Below are 19,145 nucleotides of genomic sequence, written 5' to 3' on the forward strand. Positions count from 1 at the left end.
AATCTAGCGAGATCCACCAAAGATACACCTCCACACCTTCTCTGACGATGCGAGACGCACCACTGGACGGGGGCTAGGCGGGGAGAATTTATGCCCTGTTCAAGAAGAAGACGCCACGTCGCCTTTCTAAATAGAACACAAACTTTAAACAAACTAAAAAACACCTAAAAATGAAGCATGAGTTATCCCGCCAACAAGGGTCAGAATCCATTGTGCCTCCATGGCCCTAAGACCACGGGAGACAAGGTAGATCGAGGCAGCACCGGCGGGAGGCGAAGAACCCTAAGGCCACGTGAATTCAATTGTACAACAGATTATAAAACAATAACACCCAACACTGTTCAACAACCGCAAACTGAGTCGTAATCTGTTATTTTGACAAAATACCAAGTCGCATGTCACCAGAGGCGAACCTAGGCTGGCATCAGGCGCTAGACCGTCTTCGAGCACGGTAATTACTTACACTAATATAATGCCCGTGCATTGCCACGGGCTTCTGAAATATTTTGCTGATTGGAGGTGCCCGTGCGTTGCTACGAGCAAATGCTTGTAAATAAATCAAACCGACTATTATTTTGAAAAAATGAAATAGATGATTAAATAAACAATACTTGATTCAGACATATATTTTACATTGCAAAACCACCATCTCTTCCATTGTTTCTTCCCTAAATCAATCACATCTAACGTTTGTAGGTAACATGAATATGCATGAAAAAACAAGGTGATTTTATAAATTTATGAGTTACTCATGGGTTGTCCTCTTAATTTGTCATGAGACTACTCCACCAGAAATTGAGCTTAGAAATCACCACAATGATTGTCCTCAATGAGTTTGCCATCTTCCTTCACAATGATTGTGTGGAGCCTTCGAGAATGAACACGAGCATTGATAAAAGGTAACATTTATAGCACGATCACACTCTAACCTTGGGGCACAACTTCGCTTTCTTTCCATGCCAGCTCCCTTCGGTATTTCCCTCTTTTCTCTCAGCTCCGACACCTCCATCCGTCCTTCCTAATCCTCTATTCTTTGTCCTTCCCTCATTGCATGTCCACCACTCCCACAGCTCCGCTACCGCACTCAGTTCCCCAACTGGCTGAAAAATATGGTGGATTGACATAAAAAACTGGTTGCCACGGGCTTCTGAAATATTTTGCTGAAGTTATATAAAGAAAATGCATGCTAAATTTCACAGCTAGGATAATATAACATGGTCACAATTGCATAATAATTGAAGTCCACTTCACTTGTAATATAAACTGATAACAAAATGGCAAACTAACAATGAATATATATAAAGTGATGATCCAACTCAAAATCTATTACAAACTATTGAGATCTACTTGATGCGCTTAAGAAATTCTCGCACAATATTATGAAAGTTGTCTTTAGCTTCATTTGCATGATGTTTGAGAAAGTATAATAAAAAGTTGCTTCCTCAACTCATACCCATCATGCAAAAGTATATGTTTCACGTGGAAGGTCTAAGCACATGTGTAACGGAAAATACTCGCTGTGCAAACCGGCTTTGCCAAGTCTTTACCATTCGACAAGAGCATAAAATGGAAAAAATATTATTATATTAAATATGATGATAAGAAAAATAAATGGTTGTATTATGAATTAATTACCCGCCTACGCTCATTGGAATACCATTAGGAAATAAACGTTGCCATTTTGATATATCAGAATGCTATCCTGATAGCTTTATTTTGAGTGCTTCTTTGAATTCTCTCACAAAACCTTTTGATTTCACTAAGTGCCTCGGATTTTCCATCTCCAACGGTTGTGTTGTATGAATAGGGTCCAAAATAGATAATCGATGTGCCTTTGTGGATAACGTACAAGATATATCGATCGATGAATTCACATGGAAGATAAATCTACAAGTGGTAGCTATTAGAAACAACAATAAACAATGACAAACAATGGACAAAAGACCTTACTTACCATGTTGCATGATGAGATGTTACTGTCTATCCCAGGCAGCTATCAAGCAAAGTTGTCATTCCAACCCAATAGAAAAACTCCACTCCACCCCATGACGCACCCTTCACTTTTCCTATTGGACTCTCTCCTTCACTCTCGATTTCCCGCTATAAGACCCCACCTCGTCATGCGCTGCAACAGAGACAATTGTTTTTTCATATTTACAATATAATAGAGTGAAACTATATACCATATTTTATTTTTCCTGGGAGCATAATGGACTAACTTGTCAATGTAACCTCGGTTGTATACTACATCTACATCCCTGTCGATGAACATGTGCACTATTGAACTACCTATGCATCTACATCTCTATGAAGATACATATATAACTGCATCTTGGATGAACACTATTGTCAGTTTACTCGCATGAGCCATTCAAGGAAAGTAGTCTCTCTGTTCTAGTGTACCTAGATGTACGATGAAACAAACTTGTGAACCAAAGCAATTTGAGTTGACGGATGGACAGAGGAAGCGGGGCAAAGATGATTTATTTATGGGCGATGGTGAATTGCTACAAATACGTATACTCCATCACTCCTACCTTCCATGCATGTCAGCATCCGGTGCTACCGCTTGATTCCCTGAAGATTCCCTAACAAATCATTTCATATAAACTACTGTACCTAGCAATGTAAAAATACAAAAATGATAGAATCACTAACCTATATAGAAAAAATGGCACACTTCCGACCGTCCTACTGTTTTGGCTTCAATTTGCCTCACCTTGCATGTCACTGCATCCTTAGGAAAAACAAACACATTGATAATTATAATTAAGAACTTCACCTACAACAAAACAGAACCGGGAGAAACTCATCGCTGTCATTGTCTTCCAAGGCCCTCATTGTCCTCTGGTAATATAGTTTGAGAGAAGTCCATATTACCCTCTCAAACTTGTCTTAGGCTTCACTTTACAAACCTCAACATTGTGTTCATTCAAGTTTCATCCTTCAACTTCATAAACCATTCATAATTATATGGGGTCTGCTTCAGTATAGCCACCTTAAGCGGGTCAATGGTGGAGATGAAAACTTACCCCTAAGGCACATAGGACATGACGGTCAAGTTAAGTACTAACCGCTTTATTAATCGGTGTATGTATGGCTCACATCGACATTGTTTTTTAACTTAAACATAACATAGACTTAGGTACTTATTGTCGAAAACCCCAATTTATGACCTGTAGGAATTTAGTATTACATATGAATTTAGTACTCCCACTGTTCCACTTTATAATGCGCCTTTGTGTGTAGCGTTTATACCAATGCCTGAGCTGACATTCTCATTTGGACAAGAATTGCCCTCCAGCTGCTCGCTCTGTCACAGCACGTGGGTGTCTGCTGCTGCGTCCCTGTGAACAGTCCAGGGCTACTTTAGTCCAAAGCAGCTTATGCGCACTACATTTCGGAATCTAGGCAAAAAACTATGTGCATTAGAATATGGAATGAAGGGAGTATTACCATGTAGTAGTTCGGCAAGAAAATTTGCAGGAATCAGTTTAGGCAGAAGAATTGCTAGTTTCTATTAATTCAATCCTCAAGGACATTTACAAACCAAAGTGATTTCGTTAAAGCTTTTCTTACATGACATCCTTAGGCATGTATGTGTTGGGGAACGTTGCAGAAAATTAAAATTTTTCCTACGGTTTCACCAAGATCCATCTATGAGTTCATCTAAGCAACGAGTCAAGGGAGAGAGTTTGCATCTACATACCACTTGTAGATCGCGTGCGGAAGCTTGCAAGGTGATGATGTAGTCGTACTCGACGTGATTCGAATCACCGATGACCAAGTGCTGAACGGACAGCACCTCCGCGTTCAACACACGTACGGGACGGGAGACGTCTCCTCCTTCTTGATCCAGCAAGGGGGAAGGAGAGGTTGAGGAAGACAGCTCCACCGGCAGCACGACGGCGTGGTGATGGTGGAGAGGCAGTACTCCGACAGGGCTTCGCCAAGCACACAACGGAGGAGGAGAGGTGTTGGGGAGGGGAGGGCTGCGCCTTGGAGGGTGGTGCGGCTGCCCTCCCCTCACCCCTCTATTTATAGGGGGAAGGGAGAAGGGGGCCGGCCCCCTAGAACCCATCTAGGGGGGGGTGCGGCGGCCTAGGGGAGAGGGGAGAGGGTGGCTTGCCCCCCAAGCCAAGGGGGGCGCCCCCTCTAGGGTTCCCCCCTCAACCCTAGGCGCATGGGCCCAAGGGAGGGGGTGCGGCCAGCCCACCAGGGGCTGGCTCCCTGCCCCACGCAGCCCATGTGGCCCCCCGGGAGGGGTGGCCCCTCCCGGTGGACCCCCGGAACCCTTCCGGTGGCCCCGGTACAATACCGGTATGACCCCGAAACTTCCCGGTGTCCGTTTGACAACTTCCCATATATAAATCTTTACCTCCGGACCCTTCCGGATCTCCTCGTGACGTCCAGGATCCCATCCGGGACTCCGAACAACATTCGGTAGTCACATACTAGTCTTCCTAATAACCCTAGCGTCACCGAACCTTAAGTGTGTAGACCCTACGGGTTCGGGAGACATGCAGACATGACCGAGACGCTCTCAGTCAATAACCAACAGCGGGATCTGGATACCCATGATGGCTCCCACATGCTCCTCGATGTTGTCATCGGATGAACCACGATGTCGAGGATTCGATCAAACCCTGTATGCAATTCCCTTTGTCAATCGGTACGTTACTTGCCCGAGACTCGATCGTCGGTATCCCAATACCTTGTTCAGTCTCGTTACCGGCAAGTCACTTTACTCGTACCGTAATGCATGATCCCGTGTCCAACACCTTGGTCACATTGAGCTCATTATGATGATGCATTACCGAGTGGGCCCAGAGATACCTCTCCGTCATACGGAGTGACAAATCCCAGTCTCGATCCGTGTCAACCCAACAGATACTTTCGGAGATACCTGTAATGCACCTTTATAGTCACCCAGTTACGTTGTGACGTTTGATACACCCAAGGCACTCTTACGGTATCCGGGAGTTACACGATCTCATGGTCGAAGGAAGAGATACTTGACACTGGCAAAGCTCTAGCAAAACGAACTACACGATCTTTTATGCTATGCTTAGGATTGGGTCTTGTCCATCACATCATTCTCCTAATGATGTGATCCCGTTATCAACGACATCCAATGTCCATAGTCAGGAAACCATGACTATCTGTTGATCACAACGAGCTAGTCAACTAGAGGCTCACCAGGGACATATTGTGGTCTAAGTATTCACACGTGTATTACGATTTCCGGATAATACAGTTATAGCATGAATAAAAGACATTTATCATGAACATTGAAATATAATAATACTTTTATTATTGCCTCTAGGGCATATTTCCAACAGTCTCCCACTTGCACTAGAGTCACCAATCTAGTTACATTGTGATGAATCGAACACCCATAGAGTTCTGGTGTTGATCATGTTTTGCACGCGAGAGAGGTTTAGTCAGCGGATCTGCGACATTCAGATCCGTGTGCACTTTGCAAATCTCTATGTCTCCATCTTGAACATTTTCACGGATGGAGTTGAAACGACGCTTGATGTGCCTGGTCTTCTTGTGAAACCTGGGCTCCTTGGCGAGGGCAATAGCTCCAGTGTTGTCACAGAAGAGTTTGATCGGCCCCGACGCATTGGGTATGACTCCTAGGTCGGTGATGAACTCCTTCACCCAAATCGCTTCATGCGCTGCCTCCGAGGCTGCCATGTACTCCGCTTCACACGTAGATCCCGCCACGACGCTCTGCTTGCAGCTGCACCAGCTTACTGCTCCACCATTCAACATATACACGTATCCGGTTTGTGACTTAGAGTCATCCAGATCTGAGTCGAAGCTAGCGTCGACGTAACCCTTTACGACGAGCTCTTCGTCTCTTCCATAAACGAGAAACATGTCCTTCGTCCTTTTCAGGTACTTCAGGATATTCTTGACCGCTGTCCAGTGTTCCTTGCCGGGATTACTTTGGTATCTTGCTACCAAACTTACGGCAAGGTTTACATCGGGTCTGGTACACAGCATGGCATACATAATAGATCCTATGGCTGAAGCATAGGGGATGACACTCATCTCTTCTTTATCTTTTGCCGTGGTCGGTGACTGAGCCGAGCTCAATCTCACACCTTGTAACATAGGCAAGAACCCCTTCTTGGACTGATCCATTTTGAACCTCTTCAAAATCTTATCAAGGTATGTGCTTTGTGAAAGACCTATGAGGCGTCTCGATCTATCTCTATAGATCTTGATGCCTAATATATAAGCAGCTTCTCCAAGGTCCTTCATTGAAAAACACTTATTCAAGTAGGCCTTAATGCTGTCCAGAAATTCTATATTATTTCCCATCAAGAGTATGTCATCTACATATAATATGAGAAATGCTACAGAGCTCCCACTCACTTTCTTGTAAACGCAGGCTTCTCCATAAGTCTGCATAAACCCAAACGCTTTGATCATCTCATCAAAGCGAATGTTCCAACTCCGAGATGCTTGCACCAGTCCATAAATGGATCGCTGGAGCTTGCATACTTTGTTAGCGTTCCGAGGATCGACAAAACCTTCCGGCTGCATCATATACAGTTCTTCCTTAAGATGCCCGTTAAGGAATGCCGTTTTGACGTCCATTTGCCATATCTCATAATCATAGTATGCGGCAATTGCTAACATGATTCGGACGGACTTCAGCTTCGCTACGGGAGAGAAAGTCTCGTCGTAGTCAATCCCTTGAACTTGTCGATAACCCTTAGCGACAAGTCGAGCCTTATAGATGGTAACATTTCCATCCGCGTCCGTCTTCTTCTTAAAAATCCATTTGTTTTCTATCGCTCGCCGATCATCGGGCAAGTCTGTCAAAGTCCATACTTTGTTTTCATACATGGATTCTATCTCGGATTTCATGGCTTCAAGCCATTTGTTGGAATCCGGGCCCGCCATCGCTTCTTCATAGTTCGAAGGTTCATTGTTGTCTAACAACATGATTTCCAGGACAGGGTTGCCGTACCACTCTGGTGCGGAACGTGTCCTTGTGGACCTACGAAGTTCAGCAGTAACTTGATCCGAAGTACCTTGATCATCATCATTGTTTTCCTCTTCAGTTGGTGTGGGCATCACAGGAACGGTTTCCTGCGCTGCGCCACTTTCCCGCTCAAGAGGTAGTACTTCATCGAGTTCTACTTTCCTCCCACTTACTTCTTTCGAGAGAAACTCTTTTTCCAGAAAGCATCCGTTCTTGGCAACAAAGATCTTGCCTTCGGATCTTAAGTAGAAGGTATACCCGACAGTTTCCTTAGGGTATCCTATGAATACGCATTTTTCCGACTTGGGTTCGAGCTTTTCAGGTTGAAGTTTCTTGACATAAGCATCGCATCCCCAAACTTTTAGAAACGACAGCTTAGGTTTCTTTCCAAACCATAATTCATACGGTGTCGTCTCAACGGATTTAGACGGTGCCCTATTTAAAGTGAATGTAGCTGTCTCTAGAGCGTATCCCCAAAATGATAGCGGTAAATCGGTAAGAGACATCATAGACCGCACCATATCCAATAGGGTGCGATTACGACGTTCGGACACACCGTTTCGCTGAGGTGTTCCAGGCGGCGTGAGCTGTGAAACGATTCCACATTTCCTTAAGTGTGTACCAAATTCGTGACTTAAGTATTCTCCTCCACGATCTGATCGTAAGAATTTTATCTTTCGGTCACGTTGATTCTCTACCTCATTCTGAAATTCCTTGAACTTTTCAAAGGTCTCAGACTTGTGTTTCATTAAGTAGACATACCCATATCTACTCAAGTCATCTGTGAGAGTGAGAACATAACGATATCCTCCGCGAGCCTCAACGCTCATTGGACCGCACACATCGGTATGTATGATTTCCAACAAGTTGGTTGCTCGCTCCATTGTTCCGGAGAACGGAGTCTTGGTCATTTTGCCCAAAAGGCATGGTTCGCACGTGTCAAACGATTCATAATCAAGAGACTCTAAAAGTCCATCGGCATGGAGCTTCTTCATGCGCTTGACACCAATGTGACCAAGGCGGCAGTGCCACAAGTATGTGGGACTATCGTTATCAACTTTAAATCTTTTGGCATCTACACTATGAACATGTGTAATATTACGCTCGAGATTCATTAAGAATAAACCATTGACCATCGGAGCATGACCATAAAACATATCTCTCATATAAATCGAACAACCATTATTCTCAGACTTAAATGAGTAGCCATCTCGTATTAAACGAGATCCAGATACAATGTTCATGCTCAAACTTGGCACTAAATAACAATTATTAAGGTTCAAAACTAATCCCGTAGGTAAATGTAGAGGCAGCGTGCCGACGGCGATCACATCGACTCTGGAACCATTCCCGACGCGCATCGTCACCTCGTCCTTCGCCAGTCTCCGTTTATTCCGCAGCTCCTGCTGTGAGTTACAAATATGAGCAACGGCACCGGTATCAAATACCCAGGAGTTACTACGAGTACTGGTAAGGTACACATCAATCACATGTATATCAAATATACCTTTGGTGTTGCCGGCCTTCTTATCCGCTAAGTATTTGGGGCAGTTCCGCTTCCAGTGACCCTTCCCCTTGCAATAAAAGCACTCAGTCTCAGGCTTGGGTCCATTCTTTGACTTCTTCCCGGTAACTGGCTTACCAGGCGCGGCAACATCTTTGCCGTCCTTCTTGAAGTTCTTCTTACCCTTGCCCTTCTTGAACTTAGTGGTCTTATTGACCATCAACACTTGATGTTCTTTCTTGATTTCAGCCTCTGCTGACTTCAGCATCGAGAACACTTCAGGAATGGTCTTTTCCATCCCCTGCATGTTGTAGTTCATCACAAAGCTCTTGTAGCTTGGTGGGAGCGACTGGAGGATTCTGTCAATGACCGCCTCATCTGGGAGGTTAATGTTCAGCTGGGTCATACGGTTGTGCAACCCAGACATCTTCAGGATGTGCTCACTGACAGAACTGTTTTCCTCCATCTTACAACTGTAGAACTTGTCGGAGACATCATATCTCTCGACCCGGGCATGAGCTTGAAAAACTAGTTTCAGCTCTTCGAACATCTCATATGCTCCGTGGTGCTCAAAACGCTTTTGGAGCCCCGGTTCTAAGCTGTAAAGCATGCCGCACTGAACGAGGGAGTAATCATCAGCACGAGACTGCCAAGCATTCATAATGTCTTGGTTCTCTGGGACGGGAGCGTCACCTAGCGGTCCTTCTAGGACATATTGTTTCCTGGCAGCTATGAGGATGATCCTCAGGTTCCGGACCCAGTCCGTATAGTTGCTGCCATCATCTTTCAGCTTGGTTTTCTCTAGGAACGCGTTGAAGTTCATGTTGACATTAGCGTTGGCCATTGATCTACAAGACATATTTGCAAAGGTTTTAGACTAAGTTCATGATAATAAAGTTCTAATCAAATTATGAACTCCCACTTAGATTAGACATCCCTCTAGTCATCTAAGTGTTACACGATCCGAGTCGACTAGCCCGTGTCCGATCATCACGTGAGACGGACTAGTCATCGTCGGTGAACATTCTCATGTTGATCGTATCTTCCATACGATTCGTGTTCGACCTTTCGGTCTCCGTGTTCCGAGGCCATGTCTGCACATGCTAGGCTCGTCAAGTTAACCCTAAGTGTTTTCGCTGTGTAAAACTGTCTTACACCCGTTGTATGTGAACGTAAGAATCCATCACACCCGATCATCACGTGGTGCTTAGAAGCGACGAACTGTAGCAACGGTGCACAGTTAGGGGAGAACACTTCTTGAAATTTTTGTAAGGGATCATCTTATTTACTACCGTCGTCCTAAGTAAACAAGATGCATAAACATAATAAACATCACATGCAATTATATAGTTGTGACATGATATGGCCAATATCATATAGCTCCATTGATCTTCATCTTCGGGGCTCCATGATCATCTTGTCACCGGCTTGACACCATGATCTCCATCATCATGATCTCCATCATCGTGTCTTCATGAAGTTGTCACGCCAACGACTACTTCTACTTCTATGACTAACGTTTAGCAATAAAGTAAAGTAGTTTACATGGCGTTATTCAATGACACGCAGGTCATACAAAAAATAAAGACAACTCCTATGGCTCCTGCCGGTTGTCATACTCATCGACATGCAAGTCGTGAATCCTATTACAAAGAACATGATCTCATACATCACAATTCATCATTCATCACAACTTCTGGCCATATCACATCACATGATCAATCGCTGCAAAAACAAGTTAGACGTCCTCTAATTGTTGTTGCATCTTTTACGTGGCTGCAATTGGGTTCTAGCAAGAACGTTTTCTTACCTACGAATCACCACAACGTGATTTTGTCAACTTCTATTTACCCTTCATAAGGGCCCTGTTCATCGATTCCGCTCCAACTAAAGTGGGAGAGACAGACACCCGCCAGCCACCTTATGCAACTAGTGCATGTCAGTCGGTGGAACCGGTCTCACGTAAGCGTACGTGTAAGGTTGGTCCGGGCCGCTTCATCCCACAATACCGTTGAGCAAGAAAAGACTAGTAGAGGCAAGTAAGATGACAAAATCCACGCCCACAACAAAATTGTGTTCTACTCGTGCAAAGAGAACTACGCATAGACCTAGCTCATGATGCCACTGTTGGGGAACGTTGCAGAAAATTAAAATTTTTCCTACGGTTTCACCAAGATCCATCTATGAGTTCATCTAAGCAACGAGTCAAGGGAGAGAGTTTGCATCTACATACCACTTGTAGATCGCGTGCGGAAGCTTGCAAGGTGATGATGTAGTCGTACTCGACGTGATTCGAATCACCGATGACCAAGTGCTGAACGGACAGCACCTCCGCGTTCAACACACGTACGGGACGGGAGACGTCTCCTCCTTCTTGATCCAGCAAGGGGGAAGGAGAGGTTGAGGAAGACAGCTCCACCGGCAGCACGACGGCGTGGTGATGGTGGAGAGGCAGTACTCCGACAGGGCTTCGCCAAGCACACAACGGAGGAGGAGAGGTGTTGGGGAGGGGAGGGCTGCGCCTTGGAGGGTGGTGCGGCTGCCCTCCCCTCACCCCTCTATTTATAGGGGGAAGGGAGAAGGGGGCCGGCCCCCTAGAACCCATCTAGGGGGGGTGCGGCGGCCTAGGGGAGAGGGGAGAGGGTGGCTTGCCCCCCAAGCCAAGGGGGGCGCCCCCTCTAGGGTTCCCCCTCAACCCTAGGCGCATGGGCCCAAGGGAGGGGGTGCGGCCAGCCCACCAGGGGCTGGCTCCCTGCCCCACGCAGCCCATGTGGCCCCCCGGGAGGGGTGGCCCCTCCCGGTGGACCCCCGGAACCCTTCCGGTGGCCCCGGTACAATACCGGTATGACCCCGAAACTTCCCGGTGTCCGTTTGACAACTTCCCATATATAAATCTTTACCTCCGGACCCTTCCGGATCTCCTCGTGACGTCCAGGATCCCATCCGGGACTCCGAACAACATTCGGTAGTCACATACTAGTCTTCCTAATAACCCTAGCGTCACCGAACCTTAAGTGTGTAGACCCTACGGGTTCGGGAGACATGCAGACATGACCGAGACGCTCTCAGTCAATAACCAACAGCGGGATCTGGATACCCATGATGGCTCCCACATGCTCCTCGATGTTGTCATCGGATGAACCACGATGTCGAGGATTCGATCAAACCCTGTATGCAATTCCCTTTGTCAATCGGTACGTTACTTGCCCGAGACTCGATCGTCGGTATCCCAATACCTTGTTCAGTCTCGTTACCGGCAAGTCACTTTACTCGTACCGTAATGCATGATCCCGTGTCCAACACCTTGGTCACATTGAGCTCATTATGATGATGCATTACCGAGTGGGCCCAGAGATACCTCTCCGTCATACGGAGTGACAAATCCCAGTCTCGATCCGTGTCAACCCAACAGATACTTTCGGAGATACCTGTAATGCACCTTTATAGTCACCCAGTTACGTTGTGACGTTTGATACACCCAAGGCACTCTTACGGTATCCGGGAGTTACACGATCTCATGGTCGAAGGAAGAGATACTTGACACCGGCAAAGCTCTAGCAAAACGAACTACACGATCTTTTATGCTATGCTTAGGATTGGGTCTTGTCCATCACATCATTCTCCTAATGATGTGATCCCGTTATCAACGACATCCAATGTCCATAGTCAGGAAACCATGACTATCTGTTGATCACAACGAGCTAGTCAACTAGAGGCTCACCAGGGACATATTGTGGTCTAAGTATTCACACGTGTATTACGATTTCCGGATAATACAGTTACAGCATGAATAAAAGACATTTATCATGAACATTGAAATATAATAATACTTTTATTATTGCCTCTAGGGCATATTTCCAACAGTATGTGCTTGGACTAGGCAAGTGCAGTCTATTGACCAGGTCACCAGGAATACTTCATCAAAAGCAAGCTAGGCAGAAGAAGAAGCAGTTGGTTGTGCCAGAATAAATAATTTACAACTCCAATTTTGTATCAGAAGTTTAAGAGGAAGAATAAAATTTACCAGATTCTAGAGAGTCTAAACATCAACAGTGATTTGTTCTTGTTTGAATACCAAGAAAAGAAAAGACAGTTACATGTACTACTAATCCTTCCTTTAAACTAAGGGAAAATAGCTTAGAGCATACCTTCTCTATCCATGCATTTATTTCTTTAGTGAACAGAAGCAGATCCGTTCGAATTCAAAATCATAAGCAACACGGCTCGGTGAAACAAAATATACACCATGAATGTTGAAAGGCTTGTTTGCTTGTCCTATCCTAATGCTCTTTCCATAGGACAATATAAATAAGAATCAAATCATAACCAGGGATCAGAAATTAAGGAATGCCACCAGTCTGACAAGTGGAATCCGCAAATTAAACAACTTGGCTTCCCATCTCAATACACAGTTCAACTATGCACAAAAACTATTTAACAACTATTAAACGTGCGGGTACTGCTATACTGCCTAATCAGCTGTGTACAGATAAGATAACCATTTAATCTGCAACAACAAAATCAAGTAGATACATTAGGTTTAGTGCCTACTCTGCATCATGATATTTGACCTCTAAGCTGCATCCGAGTTGTTATATTTTTTCTTTAACTGTGCACTTAACTGAAACTCTGAAGTTGAGCCAGTTCCTCATCTTGCACTATTTCACTACAAAGATTGAGCAAATAAGTACAAAGAATAACAAAACTTAACCTAGCAAAGAATGCATGTCTATTTGGCCATCCTAAGAAAATATCAGTAATGTATCCCATAGTTATTTGCAAGATGGCCTGACTAATCTGGATAGCGATCACATGTTCATTCATTGTCATATAACAGTAAAAAAAGAAAATCCTTATACTCATTTATCATTTAATTAGAACATCGGTTTAATCCACCAAGTTAGCGTGTAAGTTTCTAAAAGGGATAACGAAAATAAAACACAGCTATAGGTCTAGATGTCTATCAAGATCCAGTTGCACAATAGAATCTCAAACTACTGAGCCAGAACTGTGTTATTCAAAGGTTGAACCCTGAATTGAATAGTCAATATAATCTTCTGAATGAACATGCAAACTTAGATATATGGTTGTACAGGGGTGCATAACATTCAGTGGAAGCACCATCAAGAGGAAAAATATCCTGCGATAATAATCCACATTCCTGGGTGATCAAACATTCCAACCTATCACCATATTACCATATAAAAACTTGAAATGCTTGTTAGTGTTAAATAAACCCTCGTGCATGAAAAATATATGATTATTATATATTAATTAACAGTATTGATTACAATGAGAGAGCAATCCAAGCAGTACAATAAGAACTATTGCATCTTGAGGTATAGATTAGAACAAGAGAAACAAAAGAAAAATGTTCACCATTGAGAAAATCCTCGGAGATTAGCACCCCGAACTTTAGCTTTCCTTCAGAAATAAGGGTGGGGAATCTTAAGCTCCACAATTTTGTGCCGCCAATAGTTGATGCCTTCATAAGCTGCAAGGACCAATCTATAGCAGCACATGCAGCTCCACTATTGCAGCTTGAATGTCCACATCAGTATTCTGGTAAAATCAGAACATGTTCAGTATTTTGGTTAAAAAAATGCAGACCACAATTGTCTGTCATATGGTGCCTTGCCACTGGGTGTACCGCTACCATCTCCCGCAGCAACTCCAGTGGCGTCCCTTCCGATCAGGGGCCTCCAGATCAGCGCCCAGCACAAGCAGTGCGCATACGGCTGCTACACGGCCGTCCCCGCCATGACATGCAACAACATCAACCCGTCAGTAATTTTAAAAAGGGGTGTGGTGTTCTATTTTAGACGTGGCTCTTCTTTAGGCTTGGACATAATTTCAAATCTCTTTTTCTGTGAGTTCATCGGGACACAAAGTTCTTTACGTATTCTAAAAAGAACTATCATGCACACTGTGTTCCAATATTTGTCTAACAGCTAGTATAAATCACAATTCATTCCCGATAAGGGAAATAAGAAATTTTTAATAGCATTCAACTTGCATAAATATAACAACATTAATAATTAATCATTTTTTCTTCAAACTCTCATGGTCTCAAGGAAAATTTTCGGAAGGCAAATGCTATCTACCAATTGCACAAGTCCCGCTGCAAAATCACAAAAGAAAAGAAACTTTTTCGATCTGAGGCTATAGTTCCCCTTTTTTATCGGACATCAGGGATAGAGCCGATTTTATGGTCTTTGTGATGAGCTCAACAGGTCAGATCATACAGAAGTTAATTTCGATATGGAAGGTTACTTGCAAACAGTAATGCTTAGGTCAGATCATACAGAAATAACTTATATGATTTGGCTACCGTGGCCAGAAAGAGGACTTGGGATAGATAGCATGCCATGACCACAACTTGTTTCTACTGGAAACTAATTAATATAGACTAAATTACTTATATGGTGCTCACCATGAATAGTTGCAATGCCCTCCCTAGAAAAAACGAATTTGAATCAGAGATCGATATAAGTTATAGCTCTTTCAACATCGTTGATGAGAAATATAACTGTTGCACCATGCTAGGCACTCAGATAAACTCCAAACATATTGTCTATTTATTTGCAAGAAATTTCAACAATCTACAATTAGTAAGAAAATTTAGGGATCAAAATGGTAAACTGTTTTAGGACCTTGCAACAAAAAAAACACTAAATCAGTAAAACTTGCAAAGACACAATTGCTGATCATGTGCTACTATTCTCAAAATTTCTGAGATCTCGTAAACTGAAGGCACTTCTATTTAGCCTAAATAGAGTGTCGCGATATTTGATTTTGACGAATTTCTTTTGGAACTCAGTGAAGGCAGACGATGTAGTTATACTTGTACGTGCATAGCCGCCAGGCCGGACTTTGTCCCAATATCAATTATGATTCCCTCCACCATAAGAATTACACCACGAGCTTAGCACCTTAGCTTGTTCAGAATTTCAGCGAAGGCATATTGAACAAAGATATAGATCTGAAAACAATTAGGATCATGTCTTGTGATAATTTTGACTAAATAACTAAAGAATAAGATGAAATTGCCTCCAAAAGCCAAATCGTGCAACCTAAAAATCTTGAGAAAATGTTGTCATGAGCGAAACCAAAAGTAAGTTGCCGCGGCGGAAAGCACTACCATTAGTTCTCGGTCATGTTCAATTAGTTTAATTATGCGTCTTAGTTCTAAATTGCTGCATTTTACTACTCCCTCCGTTCCTAAATATAAGTCTTTATAGAGATTTCACTATGGACTACATACGGAGCAAAATGAGTGAATCTACATTCTAAAATGCATGTGGTTCATAGTGGAATCTCTACAAAGACTTATATTTAGGAACGGAGGGAGTATTTTCTAACGTACTATGATCAATCATAACTGAGAAATGTCCACTTTCATGAGTTCTGATTTGGCTCTGTGCCATTGTACTGATTATATCATTACATGCTCACTTTCTCCAGCTCCACTAAATCTCCACCATGGACTGAAATTGGAAACGTATCTGGTAACAGTGTCCTAACCAATCCCAGGTGCGTATTACTCCCTCCGTCCCATAATGTAAGACGTTTTTTGTCACTATTGTAGTGTCAAAAAACGTCTTACATTATGGGACAGAGGGAGTAGCTTTTAAGCACCGGCTCAGAAGGAGATACAAAGTACTATACTAACTCCTAGATCAGTGCACCGTAAAAAAAACTCCTAGGTCAGTGTTTCTTGTATAGCATTGCCTATAATTTGAAAGATTATGCAGTCTGCTACTTGGAAACATGTTACACGAGCAATTCTTTTGAGGTTGTCCAACTATTACTGGAAATGGCGTTTTCCATCTAAAAATACATTCATTCACTGTATTTAAGTTTTTTAACATTTGCAGCAAGGGAACCTAAGAAATATATGTATTCCCTATAAATGGTGGATAAAACTATACACAAACATCATACCATTGTGTCAACTGCCCAAAAGAACTGTTGATAAAACCATACGGAAGGCAACTGAACTTCTTTGCAAAGACTGAATGAAAGGATGATAGATAGTCTATACTAATTTATAATACACTTAGAAACAAAAACATATATGATATACTAATATATTGTATAGACAAAACACTGCCATTAGTTCTATACTTCTAGTGCATGCTGTAGACATAGAGAAGACAATCGTTTACATTGCAGTATTTTATGGGCTGCTAAAAAAACAAACACCTTAAACTACAGAGGGCATGGGCAACAAAGAACACCTAGTCACAATGGTGACACTCACCGGCAAGCAAGCAGCGCATGCACAACGCAACCGTCTTAACCCCTTCACTCAATTCTTCATCATGTAGTTGAACTGCTTCCACCCCAGTTGCTGCACCTCGTCGTCCCTGAGGCGTTCAATGCCCAGCTAGAAGAAGGTGTTCTTTGAGGTGGCACCGGATGCAGCAGAACACTGGATACAGTAGGCATCGGCTAGCTCGGAGGCGTGCCCTGCATGCACCACCCAATCATGAGGTTACCACCAATCATTAGTTAGTTTTGCCATGCACTGGAAAAGACCATATATCCATATTGGGAACAAAATCTCACTGCGACAATATCTCTAACAGTTCAGAAATACTACAAAACAACACAATAACACACATAGTAGCAGTAGCAAGCAACATACCCTGCACTCTTCCATCGAGTAAACATCCTCTCCCTGCTACCTCCACCCCCACCCAAATCTCAGTTCTCACTGCTCTCTGACGTAGCAAACACAACATGAAGCAAGCCTCTCTAGCCTCCCCCAATCTGAACAAATAGCAGCAGCATCTCCAACTAAATCAGAGGAAATAGGTGAGTGACTAATCATGCTAAAATATAAAAGATGACAGAAATTGCAACACATGATTGGACACTGAAAATTCTAGTGTTTATAAGTAGCTGACAGTTCTGAACAAGCACAAATTGCAAGCATACTGCATAAATGATTAGATAAGCAAACCATCAGGATTCAGGAAGCAAGAACTCACCGGTGGTCGGAGTCACCCAGGCGCACCGGCTCCTCCCTCGGACGGCCTCCGGCGTCACCGGAGCGGCAACCTCCGCGACATCGGCGTGCTTCTCCACCACCTTAGACGCAGCCTTCCCACGCTTGGGCGCGGTCGGCCGGGACCAACCCCTCTCGGTCCTTCCGCCTGGGGCCTGGCCGCGGAGCGACTCCACAGAGGCCTCCGAGGAGCAGGACGCGTTGAGGTTCACCACCGGCGCATCTTGCAGCTTCCTCGGCGGAGGCAATGGGGACGAGTTCCCCTTCCTAGCGCCGTCGTCGCCAACAGCAGTGGCGGCCCCCGCGTCCTTCTTCGCGCCCTGCAACTCATCCTCTTTGGCCGGGTCAGCGGCCGGAGGCTTCTCTGGCGCCTTCCACATCGGCTTGGGAGAAGGTTTCCACGCAGCCATCGGGGCCTTGTTGCACCCCGGCATCAGCACCGGCCTTGCGTACGCCTCCGACGCCGCGACGTTGAGGGACCTGACCCACCGACAGGAGGAAGGAAGAACGGGGCGGCGGCGCGTCCTCCTGGAGGAGGGAGGAGCAGGGGCGGTGGCATGCCGGGAGGAGGTCAGGAGTGTGTGGGAGGGGCGCGGATAGGCGGCATGGGCGGGCGGGTGCGAGGGAGGAGGTGGGGGCGGGGCGGCCGGGATCCAGGGAGGTTGGGGGTCGGGCGGCGCCGGGAGTGAGGGAGAAGGTGGGGGCAGGGCGACCACCGTATCGGGGGAGGAGATGTGGGGGGCGGGCGGCGCCAGGAGCCGGGGAGGAGGTCGGGGGCTGGCGGCGCCGGGCGGAGGCGAAGGGATCTGGAGGGTGGCAGCGAAGGGACGAAGGTCGGCGGCGGGCGAACGAGGGCAGAGAGTCGGGCGACTGTTTCTCGCTCGAGGGTGCGGGAGTTTGGTCAGTGATTTTTTTTCGTTGTTTAATCTTCGCCGGTTTGTTTTTGTTCGTGACAGATGGGTTCTACGGGAGGTTAGGCGCGTGGGGGCGGGTGGGGGACTCGATCGCGGGTTTTTTTTTGGTTTTTCGTGGCTAAGAGGAAGGTGGGAGGAAGTACCAAAAAAGTACCAAAAAAACCAGATGAAGTGGGACGAAAATAAAACCCGAAACGCAACCTACCAACTGAGACATTAGAATTAGAGATATCAAAGGATTTCGACGTCACAATCTGGGTCACTACCAGGCACGGGGTTAAAATCACAAGTGAGAGTCATGCTGAAATCAAGGGATAAAGTTAACACGTAGGTCGAGTAGTGTAGCATCTTTGGGCATGCCCTTGTTCTGTCTTCGCCCCTGTGTGTCAATACGTGCGTTCATGGTACTATCGAAGTTGGACTAAAATATGACCATATCTTTTTACCACACATAAATTTAAAACAGGTATTTCACCAATGTTTTTGGAAAGAGAGGGGTCCCCCTCCCCCCCTGTTGGGGAACGTAGCAGAAATTCAAAATTTTTCTACGTGTCACCAAGATCTATCTATGGAGAGACCAGCAACGAGGGGAAGGAGAGTGCATCTACATACCCTTGTAGATCGCTAAGCGGAAGCGTTCAAGAGAACGGGGTTGAAGGAGTCGTACTCGTCGTGATCCAAATCACCGGAGATCCTAGTGCCGAACGG

General features: G+C 44.8%; 1 protein-coding gene and 1 long non-coding RNA gene across 4 annotated transcripts; both read right to left on the reverse strand.

The window, feature by feature from the left end:
• Positions 1 to 596: 596 nt before the first annotated feature.
• On the reverse strand, positions 597 to 3,592 carry LOC123053502 (uncharacterized). Of its 3 annotated transcripts, none has more exons than XR_006425633.1 (4): positions 2,659 to 3,592; positions 2,538 to 2,577; positions 1,955 to 2,125; positions 597 to 1,100 (listed from the first exon to the last, which is right to left on the reverse strand). It is a non-coding gene; the product is annotated as an uncharacterized lncRNA (long non-coding RNA). The 3 variants fall into 3 exon arrangements; XR_006425644.1 differs by having other exon boundaries at positions 2,538 to 2,588; XR_006425631.1 differs by lacking the exon at positions 2,538 to 2,577.
• Positions 3,593 to 13,756: 10,164 nt separating this feature from the next.
• On the reverse strand, positions 13,757 to 18,438 carry LOC123053507 (uncharacterized). The gene is made up of 4 exons (XM_044476977.1): positions 17,507 to 18,438; positions 17,161 to 17,312; positions 16,774 to 16,982; positions 13,757 to 14,251 (listed from the first exon to the last, which is right to left on the reverse strand). The coding sequence occupies exons 1-2, from the start codon at positions 17,955 to 17,957 to the stop codon at positions 17,227 to 17,229; spliced, it is 537 nt and encodes a 178-aa protein (XP_044332912.1). The 5' UTR covers positions 17,958 to 18,438; the 3' UTR covers positions 13,757 to 14,251; positions 16,774 to 16,982; positions 17,161 to 17,226.
• Between the last annotated feature and the right edge of the window lie 707 nt (positions 18,439 to 19,145).

The sequence above is a fragment of the Triticum aestivum genome, chromosome 1A (genome assembly GCF_018294505.1).
Source record: "Triticum aestivum cultivar Chinese Spring chromosome 1A, IWGSC CS RefSeq v2.1, whole genome shotgun sequence".
Taxonomy (NCBI): domain Eukaryota; kingdom Viridiplantae; phylum Streptophyta; class Magnoliopsida; order Poales; family Poaceae; genus Triticum; species Triticum aestivum.

Excerpts from the sequence above, each read along its gene's own strand:
- LOC123053507 (XM_044476977.1), bottom strand. The coding sequence starts at position 17,957 with ATGCCGGGGTGCAACAAGGCCCCGATGGCTGCGTGGAAACCTTCTCCC. Across the intron at positions 17,313-17,506 it reads CTGGGTGACTCCGACCACCG|TTGGAGATGCTGCTGCTATT; the intron begins GTGAGTTCTTGC and ends CCTCTGATTTAG.